Genomic DNA, 22371 nt, shown 5'->3' on the forward strand with positions numbered 1-22371 from the left:
TGTGTGTGTGTGTGTGTGTGTGTGTGTGTGTGTGTGTGTGTGTGTGTGTGTGTGTGTGTGTGTGTGTGTGTGTAAGTTCAAGTGTACCCAGGCTTACCAGACAGCGATGTAATCAGTGACAGGCTCCGTCTGCAATAAGGTAAAGTTGATATAAACTCCGTGTCCGTGGGGAACAGTGATGAGCCAGCTGCAGTCTTGAAAGTTGGGGTATTCAATGGGGTACTGAGGTGAATAGATTGTCCCGTTTTCAGCTGTGACATTATAGCCGCAAGGAGCTGTAAAAAGCAGAGTTATGAGATTATCTATGTGCAAATTTGTCCCATTCGTCTAACCTGCTAGTCCTGAAACTATGGAGGTATATTTAACTATAGACAGTGTGGAATATAAATGTCATTATTATTTGTAGTAGTATTAGTAAAAGCAGCAGCAGTGGTGCTATTAATAAGAACAATGATTGTGCTACTGATGTATAAAGTAAAATATCTAAGTGACATAGGAATATTCACTTTCTTCTTAACTGCTGCTTTATAGCGCTTGTGGTTCTGATGAAAGATGAGATTACATTCTCCAAAACTCAATTAGGATAACAACATTTTCTAAATGTCTAGACTTTAAATGACCATTTAACCTGATGGATGAGGATATTCTGGGAAACAATGGATAACCACACAACATAAACTGGCTAATGTGACCATTGTATATTTGTATCTTAATTGTAATCTTGATACATACTAATCACCCATCAAATCAAATAGTATAAAACATTTCATTGGTTATTCTTCTTACCCTCACAGCGTGGAAATGGGTGGTTCCACTTCCGGTTGGTCCCGTGCAGGCACGTTAGGACAGGGTGTCCGATCAAAACATAACCGGGGTAGCACTGAAAAGTTACTGATTGGCCAGCACTGTAGTCACCGTTGATGATGTCACCGTTGAGGAAAGGAAAGGGGTCCTGGCAGTTTTGAAGTTGATAGGCTGAAGAGACAGATAAAGAAAATAACTTTCAGAGTGGAAATAATTGGAAACTTAATTTCAGATACACTTGATTTTTAAGGTTATACGATTCAATCAAACTGAGATTACCAAAGGTATTTGTGAATGTGTTTATTAGCATTGTACCCTGTAGCCTTAAACAGAAGCTCACTAATGGCGCATTTCCACTACAGGGCCTCGCTCGGTATGGCTAAGCCTCGGTATGGCTAAGCCTCGTTAGGCCCGGCTCACTTTATGCTGCGTTTCCATTACAGTTTAGTAGCTGGGGCAGTAACTATAGTAACGCAGTGTAGGCGGAGCCGTGACGTCATCTTCAATGAGAACCACAGAAAAACAACATCAGCCGTTAGCTGTTAGCACTCAGAGCTCACAGCTCCTCATATTTGTTCAGAAACTAGACAAAAGTTAAACAAGTACAAACCACAGACTGTGTGTGTCATGGAGAATACAGTCGCTGGTTTATTTATGTCTGTATAGGCCGTTGTTGTGAGTGTGGACGGTCGGAGCATATACTGCATTAGCTTAGCCGATCTCCATTCAGAAAACACGCATTTTAAAAGGTTTTTCGCCTGCCGTCTGTCTGCAGACTTGTCAAAGCATTAATTCATGGTTTTTACTAACCGGTATCAGTATGTTGTTACTTCGGCATCATTTTGAAACGTGTATTACAATTAAATCACGGTCAAATATGTTTTGTTGTAGTTGTAGCCCCCTTGCCAGCGATTCTCTCTCTAGTTTAGCATACTCAGCCCGGTTGTTGGCCCGGAAAGAACCTCAATTTTGGAGAGCCAGAAAAACTGTGAAATAGTACCCGCTGGCCGGTACTACGCCAAGTGGAAACGCAACCAAAAACGGGCCGGGCACGACACGCTTAAAGCGAGCTCCGCGCTGTAGTGGAAATGCGCCATATGGCTGCTTGCCAAATTACAAAATGACAATTTCAATCAATTTCATTCAAAACTCTTCTGTCTGAGGCATATAGACTTCAAGGGGCATCACCAAAAATAAAAAGTTGACTAACAGTTGCTGCCAGGCTACCTTTATGCAGGAAGAAACTGCATGTGTACAGGAACACCTGTGGGCTAAACCATCCCAAGTCCTGATTGGAGACACCACAAAAGACACTTAAGAACGTCAGAACTGAGTACCCCTGCCACTTTTAGATACCGACCGCTATACAAATATTGACCTGGATATAGTGGAAATACAGAAGGAACATAAAAGTAAGTAGTGACAGATGTACAGTAGAGGTCCCATGTGAAAGCAGCATCAAGGGAAAGAGATGGAAAGGATAAAGTGATACCGGGGGCTGAGGAGAGAATGTGGAAAATGTAAGCCAAAAGTTGTCCAAGTCATAGGGGAGTATGTGCGGCTGTGAAACTACAATCAAGAACGTACGATGTCAGAGTGCCAAACACTAAAACTGGAATCAGAGCTCCCTTAAGATGTTATTAGCGACATATGGGTCTAAAAATCACTGTGAGGGTACTTTCTATTGATTTTTTGCACTTATCCCTCTGAGATTTTGTGGATGTGCACACTGCAATTCAGCCTCCTGAACCATATACCTCCTGGACCTTTAAAACAGAACCTGAGCTTATGTCATTGAGTGCTGCGGGCCGAAATCATGCACCCTGTCAGAGCTCTCACAATGTTTTCATTCAACAAAACCAATCATTGTATTATGACAGGACATGATAGTTAATATCAGATGAAAAAAAGCATCTGGTGCAACTTTATTTAAGAGATAAAATATGTCTACAAGCTTCAAAAGCCGAAAGTGGAAGTAAGCAGTGACAAGAGATGCCGTTTTAGGGGACTTTGTCATTGCAAATTAGGAGGAAAAAAGGGTAAAAAGACTATGTGCATGTGGGTTAGCCTATGTGTAAGTAAGCCTTGCTCTACTTATGCTGGCGTATGGACCCACAGTGCATCTCTGGTGTCTTTGAAGTGAAACACTTAGGGCTACGAGCAAAGCCTGCTGGAAAAAATGCCAGTCCCTCACAGGGCTTACTAACAATCCATCTCTTTTAATGATGAGGAAATCTATACGTTTTTTTTAAGTCTTTAGCATGCCTCATCCACGGCTCAAAGCTCAAAACCTAAAAGCGATGCGTTTTTTCATTGAAGCCTTCATTCTTGGAGTTGAGAAGGCTTTGTTATGTGGGGACTAGGATTATTCAGAAACCAGTCCATCTCTCTTTTCTAAATCATTCAAGGTACCATCTTGTGTTCCCAACCGTTGGCTCAATATGAACACAGGTTTAGTCCCTTGAGGGGCCACTTTCAACTGGAAGCGCCTGCAGGGACACCTAAGGGTTTGTGGCCTTCGGTCAACATTCAAAAATCACACGTAAACTCACCCTGATAGGTTAGTTTAAACCCCGGTCTGTTCTCTGAATGGTCACTGTAGAAGTGGATGACCGTCAGGTGGGTAGTGCTCAGCAGAAGGGGTGGGATCTGAGAGCCAGTAAACTGTCCAATCAGAGCAGAGCTGTGCTGTGGTCCAGCTCTGACCTCAAGGAAGTCGTGGTTGTCTTCAGAAGAGAAGTTTAGGAACTGAATATGTGCTCCTAGAATACATACATAGATTGTATTAGACTAAAACATATTAAATATATATATTAATAACAGTAAAACGTATCTTTAATGAATGCAATGCAGTTTATTTTGTACATATTTTCACAATCAGTCCCAAAGATACAAAAGATTACCAAAGCAATATAAATGACAAGAATCAAGTCTTTGATCATTAATAATAAGCATTAATGAAAGAAGTATGTGATATCCTTTCCACTCAAATCTAGCAATATTTACACACATGGACATGTATTCCATGCCAAAATACATACATAAAAGGTTTCTTTTCAAACCATCACTTACTCATTAACAGTGGCGAGCCGCCAAATATCTTAGGCCCTAAGATATTCTACAAAATAATATATATTTTTTTTTTAAATATTTTCTTTTTTAAAATATTTTTTTTGTTATATTTGTCATTAGTTTTACCATAATAACTTGATTTAATTGTATTTAAAATAACATTTCCAAAGAAATAAATCCTTCAAATCTGCCTATTCAGTTTCTGTTTGAATGTGAAGGGTTAAATGAAAGAAGCTTGTCTCTGCGAGGTGAAGACAGGAGCTGATTGGTGGTCCAGCTATGAATTCACAGAGGGCCAGCTATAGTAACTGAACAAAAGAGTAATGTCAAATGACAGTAAAATTGACCAATCATATCTTCCCTCTAAATGGGTGGGTTTTATTATTGCGGACTATGACAAGTTCTGCCTGCTGTGAAGCTTTTCATAGCAACAACAACTTCCTGTCAACAGCGTAACCTCGCATTCAAAATAAAAGCATGCCAAATTACACTGAAGACATACAACTGCAACGAAAATAACAAACACAATGCAATATCCTTTTCAATTTCAAAGAACACAAATTGGGTTATTTACAGGTGTTGTTTTGTGTGGTAGAGGATTGCTTTCATTGATGCGTTTTGCACCCCGGGCCGTTGTTTTGATATTCAGCTGAAGTATACGCTGTGACGTAATAACGTAATTTTTTTTTTTTTGAGGGAAGGGGTCAGAGGGCCTAGGTATAAAAGTCACAGCTCGCCACTGCTCATTAAACAGCATTAAAAAGATTTCAATAAATATTATGTTGTTGCTGCAGAATTGGTGCTAGAAATAGTGTTTTCCCAAATAGACCAAGAGATGTACTGAATGCTCTTTATTCCATAATACTTACCATATCCAGTTGGCAGGGTGATTTGCCAGGTGCAGTCCAGGTTGCCGGGATAGTTGCCAGGGAAACCCGGACTGAGGATGACACCACTCATCTCAGACAACACCCCGCTGCACCGAGCTGACAACACAGGCCCAGCGAACACATTGTTAAAACAGGCAACACATGAGAAATGTAAAGTGGAGATCATCACTTCATCTCCTCTGCTCTAACAGGAAGAAGGTTACAGAGCTAAAAAACAAGAATATTTGGAATTACAGCAACAAGCAGCAACCTTTGGGATTTGAGTACCCATCGGTTAGACAGGGGGATTTATTGTATTGACATTTACACTCAGTGGCCACTTCATAAGATATACCTCTACAATCTAATGCAATTCAATACAGCTGTTTGTATTGTACCTTTGCAAAGTTTATAATGTTCCGTTTTTTACTTGTATTCTCAGTTTAGGTTAAAGACAGTGATATTACATTAATCCTTTGTAGCAAGTATAATGCATTAGTGGCATACAAATATACATGTAAAACAAACTTTTTGTTAGTTCATTTGGTGCTACTTGCGTATATGAAACCAATTTTTAAAGAGAGAGGATATCATGTTTAAAACTAAAATCTAAATTGTATAGGGGCTTGTACCATGTGTGTTGAATACCTGTAAATCCTTGAGAACTGTTAGAGACAGACAGATATATTTTTGATATTATAGCTTCCCATTATGACCACCAGTGGGCAAACGACTTGAATAACTTCTTCAACAGATTTGATCAGTCATGCGCCCTCCCCCCCAACCCCCGACCAATTCCCCCCTGCTGCACCCCCCATCTCCACTGCCTGGAAATGGCCCTGTCACCTCTCCCACCTCTACTCAGCCCCCGGCCATCAGCTCACAGACACCTCTCACATCAGCCCCTGGTTCTTCTCCACCCGCTGACGACACCTTGTCCTTCACAACCAACCAGGTGAGGAGGGAGCTGCAGAAGTGTAACAGCCCGTCCACATAGCGGCGTGCGTTGTCGCTTGCCAGCGGGCATGTCTGAAGCTAGACCAACAACCAATCACCTGAATCTCCCGCCCCGGACACACAAGCAGCGGTTTCATTGGCTAGAGCTTGTACTGGCATATGATTCGATTGGCTGACGCTTCCGTCGAAGCTTCAAAAGTTGAACATTGTTCAACTTTTGCAGCGAGCACCGCGAGAAAAGCTACGCTTTGCTCCCACAATGCAGTTCGGCGATGCGTGACATCACCCCATTCAAAGTGAATGGGCAGAAGCGTTGAAGCTTCAACGCACGCCGCTGTGTGGACGGGCCGTAAGGCGAGGAAAGCGGTGGGTCCAGATGGCATCAGCTCAAGGCTCCTCAAATCCTGTGCGGATCAGCTGTGTGGGATTGTGGAGCTTCTATTCAACCTGAGCCTGAAGCAAGGGAGGGTACCACAACTGTGGAAGACGTCATGTGTGGTACCTGTGCCAAAGATCCCTCACCCCAAGGAATTCAACAGCTACCGGAAGGTGGCGCTGACATCACAGCTGATGAAGATCCTGGAGAGGCTGGTCCTTGGACACCTCCGGCCCCTTGTGGGACCATCAATGGACCCGCTGCAGTTCGCCTACCAGCCTGTCATCGGGGTGGATGACGCCGTCATCTACCTGCTGCAGAGGTCCCTCTCCCACCTGGAGAAGGCTGGGGGCACTGTGAGGATCATGTTCTTTGAATTCTCCAGTGCCTTCAACACCATCCAGCCCCGCTCCTGGGGGACAAGCTGCAGCTCTCGGGGGTGGATCACCACCTCACCTCCTGGATCCTGGACTACCTCACCAACCGCCCACAGTACGTGAGGACCAGGGAGTGTCAATCAGACACCATCATCAGCAGTACGGGGGCCCCCTAGGGGACGGTGCTGGCACCATTTCTCTTCACCCTCTACACTGCAGACTTCACCCACAACACTGCAACCTGTCACCTGCAGAAGTTTTCTGACGACTCCGCCATCGTTGGCCTCATCTCCAACGAGGATGACAGGGAGTACAGGGAGCTGACGCAGGACTTCACCTTCTGGTGCCAGAGGAACCACCTCCAGCTGAACGCAGCGAAGACCAAGGAACTGGTGGTGGATTTCAGACGGCTTAACACTCCCCCCCGACACCAGGGAGCGGACATTGAGATTGTGAAATCTTACAAATACCTGGGTGTTCATTTGAACATTAAACTGGACTGGACTGATAATTCTGCTGCTCTGTACAAGAAGGGACAGAGCAGACTCTTTCTGCTGAGGAGACTGAGGTCTTTCGGGGTGCAGCGGGCACTCCTTCAGACTTTTTACAGCTCTGTTGTGGCATCAGCCATTTTCTATGGTATGGCCTGCTGGGGCAGCAGCATCTCGGCTGCTGACAGGAAGAGACTGAACAGACTGGTAAGGAAGGCCAGCTCTGTCCTGGGGAGTCCTCTGGACACTGTGGAGGTGGTGGGAGACAGGATAATGGCAGCCAAGCTGTCCTCCCTGCTGGACACCTGTCCTCACTGTGCAGCACCTTCAGCGACAGGATGCTGCACCCTCGCTGTCTCACGGAGAGATACCGCAGGTCCTTCCTTCCTGCAGCGGTCAGACTTTACAACCAGCACAGCCCCTAGTAGCCCCCTCCTCCCCAACACACACCACAACACAGACTATATCACCCCTTGCTGCTAAATAAATACCAATCAACTATGTGCAATATGTGCTATATGTGCAATATATATATATGCCGTTAATAACTGTGTAATTTATACCTGGCTGCTAAATCCTTAGAACCGTTACAAGGTGTGTGTTTTTTGCATTTTGTAAATTGTGTAACTTTGTGCTGTTAAATACCATCACACTATGTGCAATAAGTGCTATATGTGCAATATATACATTAGTATATACATATGCCATTAATAACTGTGTAATATATACCTGGCTGCTAAATCCTAAGAACTCTTACAGGATTTGTATTTTGAAAAGTATTTTTTTTAACTTTTATTTTTTTATTATATTTTTTATTATATCATAACTTAGTACTTTTTTTTAAACATACAGTACTGTATGTAACATTAGCCACTGTCTGTGGCTCTTTCTTGCTGTAACGATGCAAATGTCCCCTCTGTGGGACTAATCAAGGTATTCTGATTCTGACTCATCCTTCTGTTGACAGATTTAGAAATGATTTGGTTGACGAAAGTCTCTCTGACTGGAATAGGAAATGCTGAATCTAATACATACTGAAGGAGACTGTGGCTGAGTTTAGTTAGTCCTGACATGTCAAGGTTGAGTTTAACTCGAATTGGCTTCCCAGACCTGCTACAAGTTTTCAACAAACACAAACATCGATGTGATCGAGGTCCCTAAACTCCTTTGAGGAGGTAAGGAAGCCTTGGCTCACATAACAAGCTACACAATTATGTTTGTATCCAGCAGGTATATTGATCATATCATTTAGGAAGTTGCTTACTTCCACACATCTGATTCCAAGGTTATATATAACTAATTATAAAACGGACAAGTCAAATCAAGCAATCTGATTGGTTCTTAGCCGTGATATACTGAGCGTATACCACGGGTAGAATTACTTTTCACAACAAGTCAGTATCCCTCCGCGTCTGAGAAAAACAGTATACCGTTGGGCTGAAAAGCAAACTGCCTGCAGTTTGCTTTTCATAATGGAACAAGAAAGCAGCGGAGAAGTAACGGGGCAGAATCCCTCCTTTTTACGCAGCGGTCCAGACATAGACATCAAACGGCAACACATATTCAGTGTGCAGTTCCTTTGGCATTAGGGCAGATATATTTAGATACTTTCCAAGGTTTGACATAATGAATTGTGCTACTTTTAAAGCAAGCAAGGATGTTTTCAAATCTGTAATTAAAGAGGTCCGCAAAAACACTATCGACCAATCAGATTGCTTGATTTGACTTGTCAGGTTTATAAATATATTTACATTTCTTCCGTTACGGAACAAACTTAGAAAGCATACGATGGAAACATTTAAGATTAACTTCGACCTCCGGGGGGGGTCTTACTATGGAGGAGTGGATTGAGCAGTGCCTATCTCCAGAAAAAAAAGCACCTAAACGACGACATGCAGAGCTACGTGAAGAGCAGGTAGACCAACTGGAAAAGTACCAGCATTCAAAAGCTTTCTGATGCGGGTCTTGAAACAAAGCAGAGAAATTATGACCGTTAGTGGCCACAGGTGCGAAAGCTCTCTCCAGAGCTACTGGAAGCCGAATCTCGCGGACCGGAGAAAGTGGAGCAATATTTTCACCACGCCAAGCAAGAGCCTAGAACAACCTCAACCTATACAAGTAACCACGTAAGCCATTCTACTGATGCTGGACAGGTTTTCAGTGGGTGCACAATAAACGGCAACATACAAATGAATGTAAATAAATAGCCAAATAATGGATCAACGCTCTCTGTCTAATATGTTCGCTAGCTGTTAGTGTTGTTGCATAGCAACCACCTCGCACTATGTTTCGCGCAGAAGGCAACAGAGGGACTATTTTATTTTGAACATCATTATTTACTAATAAAAACTATTTAAATTAGAGTGTGTATTTTTATTTCATATTGCCACACTTGGTAACCGTTTTATAAAAGCAATAGCTCACTTCAGGCCGTGATATATGCTCATTATATCACAGCTAAGGGGGTTGCTTAAATATACCAAATAATTCATATTTAAGAAGTTCTCATTTAGTTACAACTATTCATTTATTTGTGAAATATGTAGGTGAATTTACTGACTTGACTTTTTTGACAGTTTAAAAAATAAACACTTATAACTGACAGTTTTCTATCATGTGTAACGAAATAATTCCACACAACAACTTGTAATCAAATGATATTAATAAAGAGATTTCTTATTAGCCAAAAAATTGAAAATTAGTAATAAAATCATCAAACAAGATATTTTCAAAGACTTCTATGTGACAATTAACCTGTAAATGTTTAGTGTTAAGACAGCACAAGCTCACATTTGTAATCTACTGGAATGCTTCAGTCACTTCGCTGTGCAGGCCGTAAACGTCTATGTTAACAACACACCTGCAGGACATATGCTTTTCCCCTTGGGTCAATTATTCATAAAACAATTCAGCCAGCAGAGCGTGTGTGTTCTTAGTCAGTGTGTGTTACCTATGCAAAGAGGTGGTGGGTAGTTCCATCGACGCACAGTCCCCGGCATGCAGGAGATGTGAGAGTGGCCCTGGAAGTGTTAAAGGAATAATACATGACGTTTAAAAAAAAGATTTAAGATTTTCTAGGTTTGGAATTTGAATTTAACTTCATTTAGGAGCATGACAATCATTCCGTAGTATGATTAACAGATAGGTAAACATATTATGCAGCCAATGTGGAAAATGTTATGGTATGCTTGCCAAGGGTTATTGACAGTAGTTTGTGTCCAATGTCCATACACACGTTTAGCAGCACAATATTACGTTTTTTTTTCAAAAGAACTACAACATTTGAACCAGTTATTGTACAATAATCTAAAATTACAAAGGTATATTATATACTCTACATGTGTTAATTGGTCATGTTGTGTTCATTACCTGTAACGTGTAGCCAGGCTCACAGGAGAATGCCACCACCTCATTGACCATATATCTGTCTCCTGACTTAATCCCATTGGCTGGTATCATTGGCTCTGGGCAGGTGGTAAGTCCAACAGCTACAAAAAAAAGGACATAACATGATTATTATGTTTTTCCCATTACATTTTCTATGGAAACACCAAGGCTTTGTCTGACATTGACCCATGACAAATTAAAAGTAAGCAAAATGTGATATCATCATCTCTTCTTTAAGTTCTAGACATCTAAAAGCACATTGCTGTCTTGACCTTAATCATCAAAGTAATCATGGAAAATTATATCTTTTTTGATTACACTAAAATTACAGCAACAATAAATACCCTTTTCTGTTTCCTGCCTTGTCTTTGCTTCAAGATTAGTCAAGAAAAACACTTTAAAGGTCCCCTATTATACTATTTTTCATCAAGATATTATAGGTCTCAGATATATACAAAACATGTCTGTGAAGTGTTTGGCTCCAAACACCAAACAGATCATTGTTGCATCCCATAATCCCCTCTGTTTCAGCCCTGTTTCAAAAGTGCTGATTCTCTGTCTGTTACTTTAGATGAAAATAAGGAGCCACTCCACACGCCCCTCTGAGAGACATTTGGTTAAAAAGAACACAATGGTGCTCTAGGAGGAGATTCAGGTGATAAGGTGGGGGGGGGTTACCTTGGTTGGTGATTGGCTAATAGTTACACAAGCCAGAAAATCGTTATGACATCATAAAGTGGCCAAAAACTGATCAGCTCATTTTCAGACAGGTTTTTACTTTTTATATAAATGGATCAGGACAAAAAGTGAGATAATCTTTTGTCCTGAAACTTTCAGAGTCTCTTTACACAGAGGGGACACATGTTGATGTATAAAATACATGAAACATTTGATTTTGCACAATAGGTGACTTTTAAAGCATTACTTTTCCTGTCAGTTGCATGTGGCCTTTTGATTAGATAAAAACAGCAGTTTATCTATATTATATACCACTTGTTAACATCCCCCAAGGTTATATTGTATCAAAGTAAACTCAAGTTGTTTAAAACATAATGTGGCAGATTAATTTTTAAATGGTCATAATGTTTTTTCTTTGCCCTAATAAACAAGAGCCTATTTATGAGCTAGTACAAAAAAAAAAATGTGTATGTCGTCAGCTGTGACAGTGGCCTCTGAAATGTGCTTAAAAATATGTGAAGGTAACATAATGACTTTGGTTGTGTAATCCCAACGCAATAAAGGTTAAACACATCCTTAATAAGTTTGACAGCAGCCCGCCCTTCAACAGTTTGAGTAGGAGTGTATCTGTGTGTGTGTGTGTGGTGTGTGTGTGTGTGTGTGTGTGTGTGTGTGTGTGTGTGTGTGTGTGTGTGTGTGTGTGTGTGTGTGTGTGTGTGTGTGTGTGTGTTTCACTTGGAAACTTCCGCAGGAGACTGCCCTAGAGCGGTTTCCATGGCAACAAAGGGGTGGAAGAGGGATAACGAGAAAAAGAAAGAGAGAGGAGTGAATGCTCGTGTGTGTCTCTTCTTGTTGGTTCATTATCTACCTTCCTACCAGCAAAACGATGTGATCCCACTGAGCTCACACACGCAAACAGACACACACAAAAATCCAGGTGGCCCAGCCCCAGCGTATGACATTTGCGAGCGTGTGTACATGACTGACTGTTACATGAGTGTGTGCTTGCTGCGAGGAGATGAGGGGGACTTTTCGAAAAGATGGAGCATAAGTGAAAAGGCTGCATGAGACTGTGACTTGGAGACACACACCCATGAACACACAGTGTGTTATTAGGTCGAGCTTCAGCAGGCTGTCAGGACAACTGATCAATGAAACTATTCCATTTGGCTGACCATCTCTCTCTCTCTCTCTCTCTCTCTCTCTCTCTCTCTCTCTCTCTCTTCTCGCTCTCTCTCTCTCTCTCTCTCTCTCTCTCTCTCTCTCTCTCTCTCTCTCTCTCTCTCTCTCTCTTCTCCCTGGTTATGACAGAGCAGTGATGCCCTGTAAAATGCTGACTATATCACAAAACACCCCACTAGGGCCACTACACTACAACTAGATAGCGTCAGCACTTAAGTCTAACTGACTGGATTTACTATACTTCTGTTTCAGTTTATTTGAAGACAGTCAGGGGAGAGAGATGGCTCACTCTAGCTTCAGAGGAAAGGCCCTTTGGTCAGCTTAAAACAATAAGAGCATCATCACCACAATCATTCTCGGCTCCCCAGCAGATGGTGTTGCCCACTTATACTTATACTTCAAAACTGACAAGGAGAATCTTAACAGGACATCAGATACATGTGCGGTCTTGTTTTTTCTGTTTCTACAGGAAACACAATGGAAAACAAAGACAGTACAGTGAAAACAAAGTGAACAGCAGTGTGCTGAAAGGCTTTACAAATAATTACATTATTCCAGTTTTCGAGTTGACATTACAATTATTTATTATGAAAAAGGGAAGTGCAATTTGTTTTAACTAAAGGGTTTGCTATGAGAATTAGCATGAACAATTATCTGAGGGCAAATACTAATACGGGCTGCTCACCTATTGAATTGGTCAATTGGCCGACCATGGCAAAATGTCGTGTTTAATGAAAAGTTAAAAGCCTACTTTGTGGAGAGACCTCCTGTTAAGAACCTCTAAGGCAAACGTGGAACAAATTGTGCGAGAGATTAAAGAGTTGGCAGTCATTTTGCGATAAGCAAAACCATCATCAGGGTCCTGCAAGTGCTCATACTGTATGGCGGTGTAAAGTTTGAAATCTAATTTTAAAGGGGATCTTGGAAAAAGTTCTGAGCATGCTTGGTTTTGTAATAACATGGCCTGCCTGCTGACTAACATTATGAAACATCATAGATTGTGTTGATTTCTCCACAAAATAGCAGACGTTGGGCAAATAGGCAAAAACACCCAAATTACCCATTACGTATACGCTCTTCATACTTTAACATGTGTTTGGTTTATTTAAAAAGAGAGACCCTATATCAAAAAGTACAATCAGACCTGATTTCAACCGACCAAAATTGCGAGATTGTGTGGTGGCATAAATAAAAATAAAAATACTACACAGCCATACATGTCCCCTATTTTGTCCTGTTATAATGATTTGTCATGTGATCAGAGCTCATACAGAGTTAGCTCAGACTCTGTTAGATATTAAACATAGTGGCACACAGACCCAAGTCCTACACAACCTTATTTAGACTGAATATAATATATGGGGCGAAGCCTGCGAGCTAGTTCAGGCAGTCAACTCGAGCACCAATGATACATTAACACATGATGCACCTCGTCCCTCTTACAACCAACCAAACACATTCTCCTAAACATGCCGCTCTATTTAAGCTGCCAGGTCTTCCTGCCTCTGCCTCGCTATGCTGCCACTGTTGTGTTCCCTTGCTATTGCTACGTTCATGTTCCTGCTGTGTTTCATGTTGCTGCTACTTGCCTGCCACACCATCACCCCAGCTTCCACCTGTAGGCTCGGGGGATAGTTATCTAATCATCACTCAATGTTCTTTGTAAATCTGTGGAGTGATGAGGCCCGAGCCTAGACGCCAAACTCAAACTATATGCTGCTTATAATAAACATATTAAGAACACGTGAGTTGTCTGACTGAAATAATTTAACTGAGCCTTAGTCAGGTCACAGATTGGGTTTTTGTTACAAAGCACAGAGAGGACCCATCAAAACCTCTCATCATAACTTTCACCCCAAATCCTCTCTGCATGGAAAATGTGGGACATGAAGAGAAAGACAGCCCCAAAGTCTGCCACCTGCTGTGCTCTCAATTCAGTTATACATTTGTGCAGGCCTGAGCAAAATAAATGCTAAAATAAAAAAGATTTGGCTGAGGATTATTTATGATACTGTACAGGGAGTTCAAATGTAATGTAATGGATCTGGCACATCCAGTTATAAAAGCCACACTAAAAAGCTGAGAGTAATCGCAAAAGAAATAGAAATTATGAACTGTCCCTAAAAGTGACCACTCTTCCAGGTTCTCATTCCTAGTGATGGCATGTTGACTAATAGAGCCAGAAAAATACAGACCATCGACCCACAAACATGTGCATTCACCTACACACAGACACACAAAAAATGTGCGTTCAAACACACACACTAATGCTCTCTCACATACTCACAAACGGGGACATGTTCATTGATCTAGAAGTGATTCTAAGCTAAAACAACTACAAAGGACTGAAAAGCAGAACCGTGCCCTGACAGGTTTGTACGTGTGTATATGTATGACGTTAATATCCATGTCTATACCTCTGTTTGTCTACACATTTGTGTGTGTGTATCTGCCTTTTTTTGGACATGTGTGTGTATGGCACAAGCACAACTTGTGTATGTACGTGTCTCAGTCTGTGTGCTCCCCTTTACGTCCCTCTAGGTGTGTGAGCTGTGTGTGGGATCCGATTTGGGTCTCAGTATGTGTGCATGCTTCAGGGCTGTACCAGTTCAGGTCACTGACTCTTATTATTTGATGTTGAAGTTTTGGTGGAAACGGTGTATTGTGAGTGTGTCTGTCCGTGGGTTTTATGTGCATTGTGGTTTACCTATCTACATGTGTGTCTAGATGTGTGTTACTGTCTATATAGTGTGTCTATCTATCTATCTATCTATCTATCTATATATTGATCTTTCTATCTATCTATCTATTGATCTTTCTATCTATCTATCGATCGATCTTTCTATCTATGTTAAAAGCTTTAACTTACTCTTGTATTCTAGGTGAAAACCAGCTGCCACCACACTGATGTCACTCTGAAAGTGCAGAAGGAGCTGATTGGACGTTGAATTGAGGAGAGCGGGAGCAGTTGTTCCTGTGAAACACAAAGACAAACATAAATGACAGAATATGAAATAAGAACAGCAACGTTTGGTAACACAACACAGGGAATAAATAAGGACAATTACATTTAAAAATATTTTAATGCTTTGAATCAAGACTTGCTGGTTTGAGTATTGTTTGAAGCTTGTAAATGATGTGTGGAGAGGGTGAGCGACCCCGCGCCCTCTACGGACAGCTAGCATTTTAGTGTCCTTATGTGAAGCAACCCTCATCTGCCCCGGTGAAGCAGCATAGAGGCCGACCGCAGATCATTGTGGTTATAGTGGGCAGCTCCCTAGTGTGCTTTCTTGAGAAGGGCACAGTCATTTGTGAGTGTGTGTGTGTGTTGCCCTATGGGCGGCATGTTTAATGTGTGATAGGTGTGTGACAGGTATCTGCTCGGGGCAGGTCACAGGGGAAACTCCTTTGGGAAATTGTAAAAGGTTAGATCATTCTTTATCCCTTGCTGTCTTCTTCCTCTCCCCTTTTCTCTTCGATCCTTCACTCAACCTTGTGCTAAAACTCTTTCCCTACCTCTGTCATTTCTTGTCCTTCTTTTACTGCCAGAATGTCTGATAAATTATAAGTATTTTTTAATGTTTGTTATTTATTAAAGATATATATCATGTTTTTTGGTATTACAAATCATCCATCATAAATCTCTGGTTTGTGCTGTTTGTGTGTGTATCTATAGTTTAAGACCTGTCATGTATAATTCATCATAGATCTTGTGTGGGTATCTCTGTCAATCTATGTGTGTGTGTTTGTCTATCTATAGTTTAGGAGCTGTCAAATCTCATCCATCATAGATCTCTGGAGTATTTGTGTGCATGGGTGTTTGTGAGTTTGTGTGTATGTATGTGTGTGTGAGCATATTGTCATACCAGAAAATGACCCTAATTTAGGAGCTGTCATGTCTCCTCCATCGTAAATCTCCAGAGAATCCCAGTTGTGCTCAGTAGCAAACGTAACCACTTGGATCTATATCGAACAATGAAAAAGAAATGGACTTAACAACCTTAGCTCATGCACATCACACATAGATGTTTTAATAGTTTATTTAGTGTATTCATATGTGTACCTGTATCCCGGCCCCTTCACTGACATGGATCCTCCACAGACAGTTGAGGCTGTTTGGGTAAGGTTCAGGATAGGCAGGAGAAAGGATTGTACCGCGACGTTCAGTCAAATTGCCACTGCAGGGAACTAGAATGGGGACATGAAATATGAATTCCTTGGCAAAGTGTATTAACTCAATAGCTAAAAGATAGGACAGGTTGTTAGAACAATTACCACAACAGGGAGCCAGATAGAGAACATCTGATAAACATTGTTTATGGTTTAATCAAAGGTGACAGTTGAAGCTGTTTGCAACAGGCCTCTCTCTACTCAGCAGAGAGGAATTTCCTGCAGGCATACATTTAGTTTGTTGGAATGAATGTCACCCTAACCCTAATAGCACAGGATGATACATAGACAGGACGGATTTCATACTGTATATCATGGGTCGGCAACAATAATATTTGGCCCGGAAAATTATTTTGAGAATAAAAATAAAATATTATTTTGAGATTCTTTTTTTTCTTCTTTTTTACAATATCGGACCGACAGTCACACATATAGGCTATAATGTCCGAATAGAGAATCTACCTACACCTGAAGAATTCTTATTGTACTTTTATCCATGTTGAGAGTGAATCACACAGCACAGGCACAATCTGGCAGCGGGGTGCACTGACGCTGATAGTGGATCAATACATTGGTGGATAGCGTGGTGCTGAAATAGCCAATAGGCCAATAGGTTTGTGGTTTGAAAAAAATAACACCAGCACATTAAATCATTCAAACGTAATGTTTACTTATATGTTGTTACGATTATTGTGTTACGTCACATTTTGTATGTCTTGTTTTGGGTGTTTTCTTCCTTGTATATTGTCTGGTCCTTCTTCCTGTGTGTTTCCCCTGTCGTTAGTTTCCCTGGTGTGTCTAATTGTCTGATTGTGTTCACCTGTCGCCCTTGTGTTTCTCCTCCCCTGCCCGGCTGTTTCTCGTCTTGTGATTACCCCTCCCTGTATTTAGTCTTGTCTCTTCCTGTGTTCAGTGTTGGTTCGTCTTTTGTTTGTGACTGAGTTCACCGGTGAGTGGTCTGTTTTGTCCAAGTTATTTGTATTTATCCCTGAAATAAAGGCATTTTCAGCGTTATCTGCATTTGGGTCCTGCTTCCTTCACTCAACCGTAACAGTACGAACCAACCAATAAATGGACCCAGCAGATGTTCCATTTGAGGTGGAATTACAAAATATTTCCTTTTATTTGGCTTGCTGCTATGATTGGTGGAAGGGAGCGCCCAGTGTTCTACAGAAGAAGGCCGCTCTGGTAGAGGCGCACCGGTTGGCTATGGAGAAACCAGGCTTGGTGAAATTCTTACCTGGCTGGATTTGTGTGTGATTTCCAGCCTGCTGACTACAAACGTCTCGGTGTGTTCCGTCCGGAGTCAACCCCTGCTTCATCCCCATGTCCTGCTCCTGACCAGGAGCCGTTCTCTGGAACTCGTCTGGCTTTTGGAGGTCCACGAAGCCTCCAAACGACTCCTAAAAGAAGGAGTCGCAAGGCCAGGCGAGCAGCCCGAGCCCCAAGAGCCATGGTTCCGGCCCAAGTTCTGGCCCCAGTAGCCATGGTCCCAGACCCAGTTCTGGCCCCGGCAGCCATGGTCCCAGACCCAGTTCTGGCCCCGGCAGCCATGGTCCCGGCCCCAGTTCTGGCCCCGGCAGCCATGGTCCTGGCCCCGGCAGCCATGGTTCCAGACCCAGCTCTGGCCCCAGCTGCCATAGTCCCATCTCTAGTCCCATCTCTGGTCCCCTCTCTAGTCCCTTCCAAGCCCCTCCTCAGGTCACATCCCTAGTCCCTTCTCTAGTCCCTTCTCCAGTCTCACCTCTAGTCACTTCTCTAGTCACTTCTCAAGTACCAACTCTAGTCCCATCTCTAGTCCCATCTCTAGTCCCTACTCAAGTCCTTTCTCAAGTCCCTCCTCTAGTCACTTCCCTAGTCACTTCTCCAGTCCCTCCTTTAGTCACTTCTCGAGTTCCCTCTCGAGTCCCCTCTCGATTTCCCTCCAGTCCATACTCAAGTTCCAACTCAAGTCCCAACTCAAGTCCCTACTGAAGTGCCGTTGGAGGTTCCGCTGGGGGTCCTGCCAACTCCATGTCCTGTCCCGTTGGGGGTCCCGCCAACTACTCTCCTGCCGGGGGTCCTGCCAATCCCATGTCCTGTCCCGTTGGGGGTCCCGCCGACTACTCTTCTGCCGGGGGTCCTGCCAACCCTATGTCCTGTGCTGTTGGAGGTCCCGCCGACTACTCTCCTGCCGAGGGTCCTACTAACCCTATGTCCTGTCCCGTTGGGGGTCCCGCCGACTACTCTTCTGCCGGGGGTCCTGCCAACCCTATGTCCTGTGCCGTTGGAGGTTCCGCTGGGGGTCCTGCCAGCTCCATGTCCAGTCCCGTTGGGGGTCCCGCCAACTACTCTCCTGCCGGGGGTCCTGCCAACCCTATGTCCTGTCCCGTTGGGGGTCCCGCCGACTACTCTCCTGCCGGGGGTCCTGCCAACTCCATGTCCTGTCCCGTTGGGGGCACCACCGACTACTCTCCTGCCGGGAGTCCTGCCAACCCTATGTCCTGTCCCGTTGGGGGTCCCGCCAACTACTCTTCTGCCGGGGGTCCTGCCAACCCTATGTCCTGTCTCATTGGAGGTTCCGCTGGGGGTCCTGCCAGTTCCATATCCAGTCCCGTTGGAGGTCCCGCCGACTACTCTCCTGCCAATCCTATGTCCTGTTCCTCTGGCGGTCCCGCCGACAACTCTTCTGCCGGGGGTCCTGCCAACCCCTTGTCCTGTTCCGTTGGAGGCCCCGCCATCACCTGTCTTGCTGGGGGTCCTGCCAACTCCTGATCCTCTTTCGTGGGGGATCCTGCCGAAGCCTTTCCCACCGGCTCCGGTTCCTGTTTCGGCCGACACCGGGTCCTGCCCGGCCTCCGGAGCTGTCTGGTCTTCGCCCTCGAGCCCGGCCCCCTGAGAGCCGCGGTCTTCGCCCTCGAGCCCGGCCCCCTGAGAGCCGCGGTCTTCGCCCTCGGGCCCGGCCCCCTGAGTGCCGCGGTCTTTGCCCTCGGGCCCGGCCCCCTGACTCTTCCTGCCGCGGTCCTCGCCCTTGGGCCCGGCCCCCTGACTCTTCCTGCCGCTGCCTTCGCCCTCATGCCCCCTGAGTTTGCCCGATGTGGCCTTCGCCCCACCATGGACTCTGCCTTGCCCCCGGGCCGTCCACCCGAGTCCCCATTCTCGGCTTCTGCCTTGCCCCCGGGCCGTCCGCCCGAGATCCCTTCCGGGCTCTCTGCTATGCTCCTGGGCTGTCAGCCCAAAACCCGTCCTCCAGACCCCCTCCACCCACCCTGGTGGCCCTAGTTTTGTGGTCCTGCTTCCTTCACTCAACCGTAACATATGTGAACAGTAACAAAGTTCAGTCAAAACATTGACAACAAAATCGGAGAAGCCGCTTGATCCTGGAGGGCGAGGGGTGGTGGTGCATTTGCTGCCACCCCAGTTGGCAGCTTTGTTTTGAAAGAAAAGTTTTGGCTCATTGGACATTTATGAGAAAATCCCTAATGTCCGAGTGCAAGTGAATGCAGCACAAGACGCGAGCCTTGTAACCCATCCCCCAGCCCTGGCCCGAGCGTGGAAATGTGATCTAGTGGCTGAGAACAAAATGTGCCCGAGGCCAGATATAATTGCCGACCCCTGATGCATATGATGGGTAAACATTTCAGTGCTGGTTAGCCTCACCTATACAGGATGGTGTTGTTGAATTCCACTGAGCAAGGGCACCTGGCACGGCCTGACACCAGATAGCACTGGATCCTTTCAGAAGATACCCTGGACTGCACTCAAAGCGAACCACAGAGCCAGCGGAGAACTCTGATCCGATCCGCCTGCCGTACCGAGGCTCTGGCACCGAACTGCACTGACTTTCACTGGTGCGAGGTACGGCTGCAATGAGGATGGTAATTCAACAATTTGAGAGGAAGAAAGAGGGTAAATTGAAATGTAAAGTTAATGTGTCCATTTCCATGTTGAACTTGAATGAAATGAAACGTGTTGTGTGTCTGTTGAATGCAAGTGAGAGAAAGAGAGATAGAGAGACACACAGAGTGAGAAATACCTTGGTAGACGAAGTGAAAGCCTCTAGCAGACTGGCCACTCTTCGCATTGAACCGCAGCATGATCTGATTGGAAGTTGCCAATGGCAATGTCTCTCCTGGAAGGAACAATTACACACACATGAAGATCTCAAAAATGAATGTCAATAATAATACAAAAATTACTTTATCTCGTGAAAACACAAAGCAATTGCTCTACTTTTACTTTACTTGTTATACAATTTATCACCAGAATTTCACAAAATAAAGTTTTTTTATGAACACAATACACCCACAGACACTCATAAGCATACATTTAAATGTTCTGCTTTGCATTCAGGCAGAAGCTTCTTCCTTATTTCCCTGTGTGGTAAATGTGGCCCCTACAAAAATGGCAAACACATACACACAAACCAACTAACAGGCTCATACTCAGATATTTATATGCACACACATACGAAGTAACAGTGATAAATGAGAAAAACATGGTCTAGCGTGGCTGACATTTAGAACCGTCATTAGCTGAGTCCGGATGTGTGTGTGTATGTGTACATTTAGTATACGTGTTTGTGTGTCAGGATAATGCGTGCGTGCGTGCGTGCGTGCGTGCGTGCGATAGGGTAATGATGCAGCTAACATTATTTTGTAAAGCCTGGTGTGTTTCATTCTTTGCTGCCAGTTTGGCCAAAAGGGGAATTTCCAACTCAAATTAACTTTAAAGAATAAGCCACCCATTCTACATTACATAAACAGGCCTCTTCCCTTTGAACTAACTTAGATGGATAGTAGCTGGAGAAATAAATTGCATATTGTGCAGCAACATTTAGCCAAATAAAAACTGTCACATCCTTCTAGCTAAAATGATATTGAATCAAGCTCTCTAATCTACTAAATAAGGGGACAAAGAGCACAGTAAAGCAGAAATGTAAACTTCAGAGTACACATGCAGAGAAAGGCTCTAGAAAGCTATCATATCTATCTTCATATGTTTGTGATTTCTCAAATTCTATTCAGATTTGTATCAAACTCTACCAACTTTTTTGGCAGTTGCAGTCATTTCATTTAAATATTGTCATTCTTTTACAAGCACACAAATGAATACATATTATAAAGTGAATATTTTGAAAGCCTGTATTCTCCCTGCAGCGTGCCCTCTGTTCATGACAGGTAACAGAAGACGTAACTCTGAGGCAATGAGAGCACATTTAGCCAACATGTTATCAATATTTCTTCATATTTCAATTTGATACTATGTCACCTATATAGATATTGCCTCATCTCTGAATCTGTGCTGAGTGTCTTACTGTGTGGAGACTTAAAAAGCTGGGATGGATCAAACTTGGAGGATAAGGAAACCCAGGGAGGATTATGTTCAGGAGTATAAGTACTACTTCCTCGGGTGTTTCTCAATGTTGAGGACGCTTCCTTGGTAGCACAGGTCTTCCGAGTCACTTCCTTTAGAAGCGAGGCAAGAATCCTTCCTAGCCTCGGACAAAAAGAATGGTGGAACAGGCTAACAGGTGTGCGTCATATGCGAGGCCCCACCTTAAATGGAGCGCGATTTCCACCAAAGATTTGGAAATCGGTCCGTGCGCAAAGCATTGTGGGGATTTTAAGACCGGAGGATACACATGTGCAGCCTCGAAGGACGCAGGGCTCGGTAGAATTCCAAGTATGCTGGACATTGGAACAGGCGGGACTCGATGACGTAGCATCCTTGACATAGTGGCTCTGGAGCATCCTTCCTTGACATTGAGAAACACCCATGGTGTAAGGCCTCAGTGAGGCGCTTTCCACTGCTGATTTATTCTTGTAAAGATAACCCATAATGGATTTTCATCAAATACATCACTGTTAAATAAATTGTGATAACGACCACTAGTGATGTGTTCTTCAGCCCCCAAGAGCCGCTTTCGTACAGACTATTTCATTATTTTTCTCTTTCAAAGGTGTATTTAAGAGAACAAAAAAAGATTAAACTTTAAAATCAGGGCAGCTAAATCCAACTTCTTTGTT

General features: G+C 43.6%; 1 protein-coding gene across 1 annotated transcript in view; it reads right to left on the reverse strand.

Moving 5' to 3' along the window:
* LOC117442575 (CUB and sushi domain-containing protein 1-like) overlaps window positions 1-22371 on the reverse strand; it is a 260136-nt gene that overhangs the window by 72212 nt on the left and 165553 nt on the right. The window contains exons 32-42 of the mRNA XM_034078545.2: window positions 20379-20474; window positions 20003-20206; window positions 16257-16381; window positions 16060-16156; window positions 15063-15167; window positions 10316-10434; window positions 9897-9966; window positions 4746-4862; window positions 3357-3566; window positions 787-975; window positions 98-275 (exon numbers count right to left, since the gene is read on the reverse strand). Coding sequence (XP_033934436.1) covers window positions 98-275; window positions 787-975; window positions 3357-3566; window positions 4746-4862; window positions 9897-9966; window positions 10316-10434; window positions 15063-15167; window positions 16060-16156; window positions 16257-16381; window positions 20003-20206; window positions 20379-20474 — 1510 coding nt within the window. The remainder of the gene's footprint in view (window positions 1-97; window positions 276-786; window positions 976-3356; window positions 3567-4745; window positions 4863-9896; window positions 9967-10315; window positions 10435-15062; window positions 15168-16059; window positions 16157-16256; window positions 16382-20002; window positions 20207-20378; window positions 20475-22371) is intronic.

This window comes from Pseudochaenichthys georgianus, chromosome 3, assembly GCF_902827115.2.
Source record: "Pseudochaenichthys georgianus chromosome 3, fPseGeo1.2, whole genome shotgun sequence".
Classification (NCBI taxonomy): Eukaryota; Metazoa; Chordata; class Actinopteri; order Perciformes; family Channichthyidae; genus Pseudochaenichthys; species Pseudochaenichthys georgianus.